This window comes from Mytilus californianus, unplaced genomic scaffold (assembly GCF_021869535.1).
Source record: "Mytilus californianus isolate M0D057914Y unplaced genomic scaffold, xbMytCali1.0.p SCAF_6, whole genome shotgun sequence".
NCBI classification, from domain to species: domain Eukaryota; kingdom Metazoa; phylum Mollusca; class Bivalvia; order Mytilida; family Mytilidae; genus Mytilus; species Mytilus californianus.
Genome location: NW_026262712.1, coordinates 37,256,473 through 37,269,182, shown reverse-complemented (window position 1 = coordinate 37,269,182; position 12,710 = coordinate 37,256,473). Strand labels below are relative to the sequence as shown.

At 30.5% G+C, this 12,710-nt stretch overlaps 1 protein-coding gene across 4 annotated transcripts in view; it reads right to left on the bottom strand.

Annotated features, from left to right (window-relative positions):
- Positions 1-548: 548 nt before the first annotated feature.
- The window catches only part of LOC127706943 (uncharacterized), a 47,363-nt gene continuing 35,201 nt past the window's right edge, over positions 549-12,710 (bottom strand). For 3 of the 4 annotated variants that reach the window (XM_052211660.1, XM_052211659.1, XM_052211661.1), the window contains 9 exons: positions 12,336-12,443; positions 11,357-11,425; positions 10,364-10,471; positions 8,840-8,926; positions 6,829-6,957; positions 6,124-6,225; positions 4,962-5,075; positions 3,799-3,894; positions 549-3,268 (listed from right to left, as the gene is read on the bottom strand). In XM_052211660.1, the coding sequence (XP_052067620.1) occupies positions 3,206-3,268; positions 3,799-3,894; positions 4,962-5,075; positions 6,124-6,225; positions 6,829-6,957; positions 8,840-8,926; positions 10,364-10,471; positions 11,357-11,425; positions 12,336-12,443 (876 nt within the window). In that variant the 3' untranslated portion in view covers positions 549-3,205. The remainder of the gene's footprint in view (positions 3,269-3,798; positions 3,895-4,961; positions 5,076-6,123; positions 6,226-6,828; positions 6,958-8,839; positions 8,927-10,363; positions 10,472-11,356; positions 11,426-12,335; positions 12,444-12,710) is intronic. The other variant, XR_007984664.1, reaches the window with a different exon arrangement.

Below are 12,710 nucleotides of genomic sequence, written 5' to 3'. Positions count from 1 at the left end.
TGGAATATGTTAAAGATGTACTTAAGTGAGGTTTAGGAATTTTTGTCCGATGTTCGGATTCTTTGGTTTTTATTCTATGATACAGGGTTAAATATTTTGCCCCATAACACCCATTTTTCTTTTCATATAAGACTTCAATAGCTTATAAAAGGTAATTTTCCAAAATTTAAGCAAATTCTAGATTTCTTTTCTTTTGATCTGAGACCAAAATAATACCAATGCAAGTATAGGTAAAAGTCCGAGTCAGTCTTTTCCCGCAATTTAAAAAAAATTAAATATCTCGAAAAGGCGCTTCATAACCTACCAATATTTTAAGTTTATTTTGTTCCATTACTAATGCTCTTCTGACTTATAGTTTCAATATTAAATTCTAGATTTGTTTAATTTTACCTTAGTACATCCTCAAGTTTGGCCAACTGTGACTACCATTTCAAGTGAGATAAAACAGCTTAGAGAATCAACTGTAGATTGCAGGCTTCGGGTTCATATATAAATATATAAACAATGAATTTCTAGATGCAGTTCAGATACAAAACACAACACAGATGTAAGTATAAAAAATAAACTTTAATTCTGATTAAAAACAATGATTGAGAAAACAATTACTTCATAGCATAATTAATTTTTTAAGATGAAATTGGACTATTTAAACCAAAACCATACCCAATTCATTTCAAGATAATTTTTCTCATTCTTTTGTCCATTACTTAGCTTATCAATAATTTTTCTTGATTTAAATTTGACACATATGATTTGTTTTTGACTGAAAATTGTGTAGTCAGAATATGAATATTTCAAACCAACATTTTCTTCACATTTCAAAAATGTAAATAGTTACATATTTTTGTACAAATGCTACTATACCATATAACTTTTAATTTTCATGGTACAAAACAAATCATAAAAAGTGTTTATTATATAGTATAAAATTTATTTTGCAAAAATGCAACAATATATCTGTTGATTTACTACTTACAATTATTTGTTTGATCTTAATTTGAGAACACATAGCTAAGAGTGCAATCAAGCTTAATTGATTTTAATCAGTAAAAGAACATTCATTCTAATTTTAAACATTGCATAAACAATGTATTTTGGTTCTAACAAAGCAATATATCTGCATAAATCAATATGAAACTTAAAATTAAAGAAAACAAATATCACAGGTTTAAAATGGCTGAGCATTATCACTTTATTAATACATAATAAATACTCTAGGGTTATCACATTATATTATATCTTAATTGAAAAAAAAATTATATATCAAACACAAAATATAGTGGAAAACTTAAAATATTATGTTTGTTTGAAGGATGTTTTCACCACTTTTTTACACATTTCCGAATCATCCTTTAAAAATATCGGAAGTATTTTGGGTTTTGTTATGGGGTAGTACATTTACATACTACATCTTTATGATGATTGAATATGAAAAAAAAAAAAATGTTGTACATTTGGTATTTTCGAAGCCCTTTTTGTATTAGCAATCATCAGGTACGATTAAAATTAACAATTTGAAAGCCAGGGATGCATTAACACTTGGAGCTTTAGGGACTTAAAAAAATACCATATAAGGTCTTTTTATTTGCAACATTAAAAAAACCCACTTAGATAATGATAACTTTAATTTAAAAAGAAACTGCAGTGTGTGGTTCTGTAATTAACTAACGTCCAAAGAAACATACAAATATGAAGAACATTTGGGGGTTTGTTTTCAGTGTAAATGCGTATAAATGAGGTTTATCATACACTCATTCATAATTTCTATATTATAGTAAAATCTTGATGTAATAATCACAACAAGAATAGTATTGCCATTTTTTCAAGAGACAAAAATACTGGTTTTTTTTTTACAATATTGTATGCCCTATAAATATTAGGGCACCCTGTTTATTCTTAATGAGCAATATCAGATAATGTTAAATATAAAACAAATTTATAAACCTGAACTGAATTGTACCATAAATATTTTATAATATTGCCAATATCAATTTTACTGCACCAGATGGGCATTTCCATAATGTATGTCTTTTCAGTGAAGCTCAATGCCAATATATTTGAAAATCAGAAAACATTCTCACAATTTTTTGGCATATTGGTTCCTTTCTTGTTTTTGATTAATTTTGCTGCTACTTCATCCTGGAAAAACTTTTACAACTCCTTTTAAGTCTTCAGTTTAAGTTCAAATTGTTCCTCTTTAATGAATTCAACACACTTTTTTGCACCAAAAGATAAGTAAAACTCTTAATCTTTGCCAGTCTGAACTAAAGAACTTTGCAAGTCTGAACTAAAGAACTTTGCCAGTCCGAACTAAAGTACTCTGCCAGTCCGAACTAAAGTACTTTGTCAGTCTGAACTAAAGTATTTTGCCAGTCTGAATTAAAGTAGGGTACTTTGCCATTCTGAATTAAAGTACTTTGCCATTCTGAATTAAAGAACTTTGCCAGTCTGAACAAAAGTACTTTGTCAGTTTGAATTAAAGTATTTTGCCAGTCTGAACTAAAGTACTTTGCCAGTCTGAACTAAAGTACTTTGCCAGACTGAATTAAAGTATTTTGCCAGTCTGAACTACAGTACTTTGCCAGTCTGAACTAAAGTACTTAGCCAGTCTGAATGTAAGTATTTTGCCAGTCTGAACTAAAGTACTTTGCCAGTCTGAACTAAAGTACTTTACTAGTCTGAACTAAAGTACTTTGCCAATCTGGACTTAAAGTAATTTGTCATTCTGAACCAAAGTACTTTGTCAGTCTTTATTGAAGTACACAATGCCTTATTATTAATGACTTAGTATAAACATGTAAATGTTCACTCATTACAATTGTACTAGTATGACACTACTTGCATCACATACACCAAAAACATGATTTACAAAATTATGACAAAGATATGCGAGTACATACATGATTATGCAAAAACCTCAATTAGTCGTATTTGGAATTCATTTTGGCGCCAAATAAAAACAGTTTCACTTGGCCACATTTCACTATTTCTTTTCTTCAATATACATATTAAATGCATTTACTAACAACAATGAGTCATTTGGCATTTCAAGTTTTCAGTATTTTGTTAACTTCAATGGAGTTAAAATTCGTTAAGCATGCGTTAAGTGAGAACTAAAGATCTTTTTACACTGTATCATCTCTTGTGTAACAAACATGTTTAATGTTTAAAAATATCACTTGATGATTCTTTTGAAAAAAAACATCTATTCTTCCTCTGGTGGGTCTTTTAAAGCACCAACTGGCCATCGTCCTAATGGAGGTCCTCTCTAAAAAAACAAAATTAAGGTTACTGTAATAGAAATTTTTAAATTTATATGATCTTCGGCCATATCTTTGTGTGTAAAATAGTAAATACTACCAAATGTACTAAATTTCAAAATATTCTAGTAAAAAAAAGTTAATGTCCATATATACTAATAAGTTTTTTATAAGGCTTTTCAAATGTTCCTAATGGAAAATATGGTTGGTTACTCATTATATTCCCAACCTTGCATAAGCACATATATATCCTCTCAGATTGATATGTACACGGGCTTACAATATTTCTATCTACCGATTATAGATGACCTATAACTCTAAAATACTGTAAACTGACCTATAGTTGTTAATTTCTGTGCCATTTGGTCTCTTGTGGAAAGTTGTCTCATTTGCAATCATACCACATTTTCTTATTTTTATATTTATTATAAAATCTTGAATCGTTAAAATGAGGTCAAGGTCAAACAAATCCTTTCACAACAATAATAAATAATATTGTGTCAAAGCATGCTTGCAATAATTTTATTTATCAACCAACCTGTGCATAAACATTTAATGTTCTAGCATCATATAATATCTGTTGGACTTTCAGACTGTCCCGAAGTGCTGCATAGTCTGCAGGGTAAAGTCCATCCTAAAAAAAGATTAAACAGTTATTGCAAATTGATTTGTTTGCAGACGAACACAAATTTCTCAGACTAAAAAATGCAAAATAGCTTTCTAGCTTTCCACCATTCTTTACCAATGTTCAAATCGAAATTGTAAATCGATTAAGAAAAAACAAATCAAGTTAATAAAGTAATACTAAGTATTGTATCTACAAAATTGTATGGCGTTTACATATCTCAATTGATAAGTTACCCTCTTGCATGTTCAAATTGTGCGAACTTCATTACCAGGGTGTGCTCTTAAAACAAAAACTGCTCCAACAGAGTTAATGGATGAACGATTGAAATCGAGACTACATAAGTTTTACATTCACAATCACAAATGGGTTTATAGATACAATATATCTGTGTATTAACTCACTAGCGACATGTTTTTGCAGTCTTAGACCTCATGATACCAGAAAATATTGTTTTTTCCAAATGTTTCTAGCTTCTTGTTATAACATTCTTTTACTGAGTTTGGATTCAAATGACGGGTGGTACATGCCAAGCAAGAAACACGTACCAAGTCCACACATCCGGTCTTGCTTCTTTTGATGTTCTTATGATTCCTCAAATTTTGTTTGCTTCTTTAATTTGTCATTTTAATCAATTAATTAGATTTGAACATCAGTAAATTGTTGTTGCCTCAAACTACATGACAGAGGTGTAATTAGCTAGTGTGCACTTGGAACTTAAATTGTATACAAAGATATTAAAAAACTAGCTTTTTTATCAAAATTAAAGTGAAATAAATTTTGTATTTTCCCTTGGTTTTGTCAATGAAATCCAAGAACAATAGTTTCAGTAGAAAATGTATTAAATTGGAATTGAAATCACAATCTATTTCCCCCATTAATCCTCCCTTTATAAATTGACATCTTAATCAATAATATCAAGCTCATCTATATAAATCAAATGTGTGAGATCAATCTGATCTAAATTATTTTGCACACAAAATAATTATTAACAATACAAATAACTTAAAAAGAATATCATCCAGAAAATACATGGCGTAAATAGTTCTCAACATACAATAAAAGATACTACTTACTTTATCCACTCTTTTCTCTATTTCCTGGGGATTTTTCTCCTGTAGCAGCTTCCTCACTCTCTCACTCTCAGGTTCTGGTAAGGCATATGCATAATGGAGTGGGTATCTATTAAACTAAAAATAAACACACATAAGCTGGACTTTTGTACTACTAATATTTATAAGTGTGTATTGCTCCATTTGATACACAAGTAAAATTGTAAAATATGTGACACGTTAAATCTTGATGTATCACAGAGTGGTTATAGTAAACAGTTTTTAGAAGCTAATTATATCTTCAGAACAGAATTATATTTTTTTTTAATTATATGACAAAGGGTTCACAATGACACCTTTTGACACCACACGTTTCCTCTATAATGATGCTTTTTGACGCCTCCCCTCTTATTTCATCATTACATCTTTTGACACCTATATGTGGTACCATAGTTGAAATGTATGTTTTCAAAATTCTGTATCACTATGACTTCATCAAATAATGTAACCAATATGAATTATAAAAGTAGTTGGGAATATCTGACATGAATATTTTGGATGAAATATTTTTTTTTTTTATGCATTATTATTCCAAAATGATAATTTTTTCTTCAAATTGCTGTCACCATGTTTTTAAAAGTTTTTTTTCATTAATAAAAATAGGCTTATTTCTAAAATTTTATTGAGATATTCTATGCAAAATGAGTATTTATATATAAAAAAAATCAATAGTGGAAGGGTTAATTGGAAATAAGATGGAGAATCCAGGGACAGAACAGAAAATTGATACTCCTAAAAAAAAAATGTTAAATGGCATTGACAAACAATATCATAAAATGGCAAAGTAATAAAAACTGTATCTGGAATAGTTTTTCCTGTAATGTTAAAAATTATGAGAAAACTTCTACTTTACTTCTAAGACAAAGAAATTTCAGATTTAAAGCTAAAGGAATACAGTAAAAATATTAAAATGAAGAATGAGTAAACTATAATAAACCAATAATAAACCAGTGTAGAGTGAACTTTTCTATCTACCACTGACAATTTTTTTTTTGGAATTTTAACCTGTATAAACAAATGTAGAATTGAAACAAAACCCTCAATCCCCGAAAGGTTCTTTGTAAATATGTTTCAATGCAATGTATATCACACATTTATCAGATTTTTTAAAATTCTTCAGACTTACACTATCAGGAAGTGTCTTCAGCATAGGTCGTGTTGTACATAAATATTCAATAATATCAAATTTGTGGAAAACTATTGCTCTTGTCATTGCTGTAAAACCATTCTAGAAAATAAAAAAAAAATAAAATGTTTTAGTTTATTTTGTAACTGAAATACTAAACTTTATCATTCCTAAGATGTGATTTAGTTGTTTCATTTTGCATTACTGCAATTCTTCTAGAATGACAATCTATTACTTGCTTAAAGCAAACAAAAGTCTTACAATAACTTAGATATAAGCAAAACCACTGTGCCACTAGTGGAACTGGAACTGCTTACCCTTCCGGAGCACCAGAGTTCCTCATTGCCCTTTCATTGGGGTTCGTGTTCTCATTCTTTTTTCTGTGCTGTGTAGTGTTTTGTGGATTTTTTTTTATGTTAGTTCATCTTTTTTTATTTTGACCACAGTGTTATCTATTTATCAATTATTGAGAATTACAGGACAACTTTATGAAAAAGATTATTACATGCATAAAAATGAAATATTCCTAACTATAATTGAAGGTCAATAGTTTTGGATGCTGATGTAAACAATGTGGCTTCCTTTAAGTAGTGCAGTTCAAATTCAATGTGGTGAACTTAAAAACATAAGACGATGTATGCAATTTTTTTCTTTTCAATTACACAATTAAGACATACAAAAAATAAAATTTTCAGTCTGACTTACCCTATCCCGATAATTAGCATCATATTTTTCTTTAATGTAAGTCAAGCCTCCATCTGACGATTTCATTCTTATTTCTTTTTCAAATATATCACCACCAGAGGCTGCTCTCATGATTTTTTCTGCATAGTTCTGTAAACAAAAAAAATATTTAATTTGCTTAAAAGTGATGATTTAAAAACTTTGGTCTACAAAACAATGCAGACCATTTTCTCTGTCAAAAATTAAGTTAGGTACACCAGATTTGAAAATTCTATTGTTGAATCTTTAAGAGATTGGACATCAACTTTAATCTTGTCCTCTTGGCATTGAGATCTCATAGAGAGATGTAAAAACTTTCTAATATATATTATATAATACATCAAAATTAATTAAGATAAATGATAGGTCATTTTCTTGTTTTTTGGGATCAAAGCTATTGAAAAAAATATTTTAGAGAAAAAATGTCTCTGGTCTTTTCATATGAAATGTATGGGCAGAAATGAATGATTAACTGTATGCAAAAAAATCAAAATATGTAACAAGATATTAATTTGTGACATAAGTTTTTAAAAAAGATTAAAAATATAGGTATTGTGCAAACATGTGTGATGCATAGCCTAGAAAAACAAGAGTGCACACGCTGAAATGTCTCGCCTTCTTTACTAACCATTGATATTATGTTGATAGTCCTAAATGAAAGCTTTACTTCAACTATTACATACACTTAACATGATCCAAGAAAATGAAGTCAAGGTCATATAAACAAAACGAGAAATACATGTACACCTTACAATCATTCAATACACTAAATATAGTTGACCTATTGCTTATAGTTTCTAAGGAACAGACTTAACTAAGAAAACTAAACATTGACCAATGAATCGTGAAAACGAGGTCAAGGTCAGATGAACCATGCCAGGCAGACATGAACAGCTTACAATCCTTCCATACAACAAATATAGCTGACCTATTGCTTATAGTTTAAGAAAAACAGACTGAAACACATAAACTTAACACCAAGCAATGAACCGTGAAAATGAGGTCAAGGTCAAATAAAACCTGCTAGACTGACATGTACATCATAGAATATTTCCATACACCAAATATAGTTGACTTATTGCATATAGTATAAGAAAAAAGACCAAAACTCAAAAACTTAACTTTGACCTCTGAACCATGAAAATGAGGTCAAAGTCAGATGACATCTGCCAGTTGGACATGTACACCTTACAATCATTCCATACACCAAATATAGTAGACCTATTGCATAAAGTATAAGAAAATGGACCAAAACACAAAAACTTAACTATAACCACTGAACCATGAAAATGAGGTCAAGGTCAGATGACACCTGCCAGTTGGACATGTACACCTTACAATCCTTCCATACACCAAATATACTAGACCTATTGCTCATAGTATCTGAGATAAGGACTTGACCACCAAAACTTAACCTTGTTCACTGATCCATGAAATGAGGTCGAGGTCAAGTGAAAACTGTCTGACAGGCATGAGGACCTTGATTGGTACGCACATACCAAATATAGTTATCCTATTACTCATAATAAGAGAGAAATTAACATTACAAAAAATCACAACTATTTTTTCAAGTAGTCACTGAACCATGAAAATGAGGTCAAGGACAATGGACATGTGACAGACGGAAACTTCGTAACATAAGGCATCTATATACAAAGTATGAAGCATCCAGGTCTTCCACCTTCTAAAATATAAAGCTTTTAAGAAGTTAACTAACGCTGCCGCCGCTACCGGATCACTATCCCTATGTCTAGCTTTCTGCGACAAAAGTCGCAGGCTCGACAAAAAACCAAAGGATTCATAAAATGTTTCTAGATAGAGAAATACTTAAAACAGGCAAATACCATTACAAATCTTTTAAAAAACTTCTGAAAGGACTAAAAATCATTACAAAATAAACTATACAAGCTGACAGTTATAAAAAAAATATTCATACTCAAAATCCTTATTGTTGAACAATATATAATAAGGCAACAAAACATAAAAATCTTACCCCAACTTCCTTAAAATTTAACCATTTCTTCATATTATATTTATCATTACTGTCCTGCAGCAGCTCAATCAATGTTTTCTTTGTCTTCTGCAAAAATTAAATAGACAACTGTTATTACATAAAATAGATTTATACAAGTGATACAGACTTGGCAAAACAGGCAAATATTGAGAAATTTTCAAATGTACAACTATCAAATAAAAAAAGGAAAAACACGAAAATCTATTAAACAAAATATGGCAGACCAATATTTTGATCTTAAAGGTCTGCAAATGTTTGCACCTGTCCTAAGTCAGGAATCTGATGTACAGCAGTTGTCTTCTGTTTATGTAGTTCATACATGTTTTTCGTTTCTCGTTTTTATATAGATTAGACCGATGGTTTTTCCGTTTGAATGGTTTTACACTAGTAATTTTTTGGGGCCCTTTATAGCTTGCTGTTCGGTGTGAGCCAATGCTCCGTGTTGAAGGCCGTACCTTGACCTATAATGGTTTACTTTTATAAATTGTAACTTGGATGGAGAGTTGTCTCATTGGCACTCATACCACTTCTTCCTATATCTATTTGTTAAGTATTGTTGAATAAAGAATAAAAAATGGTGTGCTCTGTTTTAAGTATTGGGTCTTTTAAATTTTTTTTAACAACCCTTGACAACCTTAAAAACCCTTGATTTTTTAGGCCAGCACCAGTACTTAATCTTTACATTTTGTTCTTGTAACCACTTTGGAACATTTGTTTTGTAATGAATAATATGTACTGAAAACAAACATGATACTAACAGTTTAGGAATACCAGTACGATGAATAAATAAATATCAAATTTTATCCATTTTTTTTTAACATTTATTCTGGATTTCTATGTGAAGACCAGTCTCCCTACCAGAAATACAAATCTTTACTCAAAAATGTGAAACCAAAATATGTAATTTTAAATTTAACATTAGGGCTGTTCCAAAATTGTTTGAGGTAGGGGGATGGGGGAGCACTCAAATTAATTAATTGTGGGGGGTTGTATTTTCTTTAAAATAATGTAAGAGTCATTAACCCGGATAATTCAGTCGTTACATTCCGCTGATCTACGATTACTCCATCAACGCCTGAATGCATTGATAATGAAAAATCTTCAATCAATCATACAGAATTAGCTCGGGATTTACCTATCTCGATAAAATTGAGCTGATTGCTGATAGGTCATCTCTCCTACAGGGCACCAATCAAAATCCAGGATTCGTGAAGAGTTTTTATCGTGTAAGGAATTCAGGCCCTAGCAAGTAGGAGAGATTGATTACGGGGAGGGACTGAATTATTCAGGTTAAAGAGTCATTGGTAAAATACAAATTTTATATTACAGGTGGTTGAGGTCTAAAAAAAAGTGCCTCCCATGACCCCTATGCAATTTATTTTGGAACAGCCCTTAACAAATAAAAGTGAACATTTGAAGTAAGAAAATAAATTTGTACAATACACACAACATTCTGTTTGGAATATACTAAACATATTGATTTCGCTATAAATGGAGACAAACCTCATCAGTTATTCTAGTAATATCCTCCTCACAACTAAAATTGATGGCAAACTGAGGTAAAAGTAGAGTTGGTATCCCTGATTCTTGTACAACATTCTGAACTATGTACTGTAAAGAAAAAAAAACACAATCACATAAAGAACAAGGTACACTTTAGGCCAAATTTGGCCTTGAATTTCAACATCCATCATAAAATTTCAAAATGGCCCTAATTTGGTTCTTAAATGGATCTTTTTCAAAAGCCTTACTACAAGGTTAAACAAATCTCTTCATAACAGTACATCCTAGGCTTCAAAATCAGCACATTTTGGATATATTGTCAAAATATGATGATTTTGTGCATTTTTCAGACCTAAAAGCTTTAAGAAACCCATGGTGGCAACCAAGAATCCAAAATGTTTAGTGATCAAAAGTTGCCAATGATAATATTAAATCCCTAGACAACAAGACTTTCTGTATCACAGGTGTATAAATTCATGACATTAACATGACTGCAACATGGTGTTCTTAACAATTTTTTAAGTTTTGCCATAGGTAATAGGGTTGTTACAAATATTTTGGTAGCACACATAATTCAGACAAGTGTTTATACAATATGTCAAGCTGTAAATTGCCCTGATTCTAAATAGAATGTACTGTGTAAATAAAATGACCAATTCACACATAGATTTTGGTCAAAATAGATATGAGCCAAGGCTTAAAACATTCCTGATTTACACTTATTGGGACTCAAGAATTAATGATTTTAAATTTTTCAGGATCCGGGAAAAAATGTTTTATTTTTCAGGGGATTCAGGATGACACCCTCTCCTACTCCCCCAACCCCATAACCTTCTCCTTTTTGTAAGTTTGTATGTGCAAAAACTAAATAGTTGTCAAATAAATCTAAAACATGAGAAAACAAAAATGTAAAAGGACAAAATTCCCTCATTTATCATGGGAAACAGTAATACCCCCTAAAAAAAAACATTTTTGCATATAAAATATACTGACCTTGTCTATCATTTTTACAACTTCCGTATTATTTTTGGCTGTTGCAAGTTCTTTTGGTGTCAGTCCATCCTTGAAGAGAAAAACTAAATATAAGCATTTTTCACCAAACTAATTAAGGCAGTTTGATACCCTTAAAAAATTACCTTGTGACATATTGAATATCATATAACCATATAAAATATTTCAACTATGTATGATCAAAATATTGCATAAAAACATCTTTTGGCTCAGTGTTACGAAAAACTCCAAGTGTGTATGTAACTCAAGTATGTATCTTCTCAAACATGGTATATTTTTCTTTAAGTTAAAGGTCAGTTTTGCATGCTTGAAAATTCCAAGATACCATTTATCATTTTACCATTCTAAAATAACATACATCAGATGTCTGTATGGTTGAGTGTTCACAAGTGTTCAATTCAACTCATATATCAGAAGCTTTCAGCCCTGCATGATAATAAGATTTGAAGTCACTTGTTCATACACATGTATAATATCAGTATTTGCTACTTTCACTGTTTTAGCACCTACAAACATGATCTACTTGTCACTGTTTTTTTCAAAGTATATCAAGGGCTGCATGGAAGTCTTTATGCAAAGATTTAGAGGAGATAACCTCATTGGTGTCGATTTCATGTGTCAGAAATGAACCCAGAAGCAATACAGAATAATCTTAAATGATATACAGAAATATGAATATAAAGCACCAATGAAGTGCAAAATCTTTTTTTGCTCACTTGAAAAATATCCTTCCATTAATTTTTAAAAGTGTTGCTTGCTTGAATATAATTCTTTCTATTCGTTTTGTTTTAAAATTGTTTTAAAATATCGTCGCACACTGGAAGAAATTTGTTTTCGCCTCTGAAAAACAAAATTTTGGAGAAAAATTTTAAATGAAATTTTCATTCTCACGCTCCTTTTTTTGAAATGTAGGGGTCAGAGGAACAATGCATTAACTTAGTGTGGTCTTAAGTAAACTTACAGCGTTCCTATCAACTAAGGCTGATCCTCGGGTTACTTGTATTAACCACTGTATAAATCGTACAGATAAACCTTTCTCTATTGCTGCCAACACGGCTGTATTTCCTGCCTGGAAATTAACAATACACAATACTTAAACAAATGGAAGATGAGGTCAATTTCCGGAAAAAATTCTTTTCAGACTTTGATCCAATATTATGTTGCAGCTATTAAAGTTTAGAATAGCAATTAAAGTAATAAAACAAAATTAAAACTTATTTGCGACCCCTAAATGAGCCCCTAATTGTGAAGGAAATTGAATTGAAATTGGCAGTGTACAAAAATAACTTTGTTACTATATTTAGAAAATAAAGATGTGGAGACAATATCATGATAA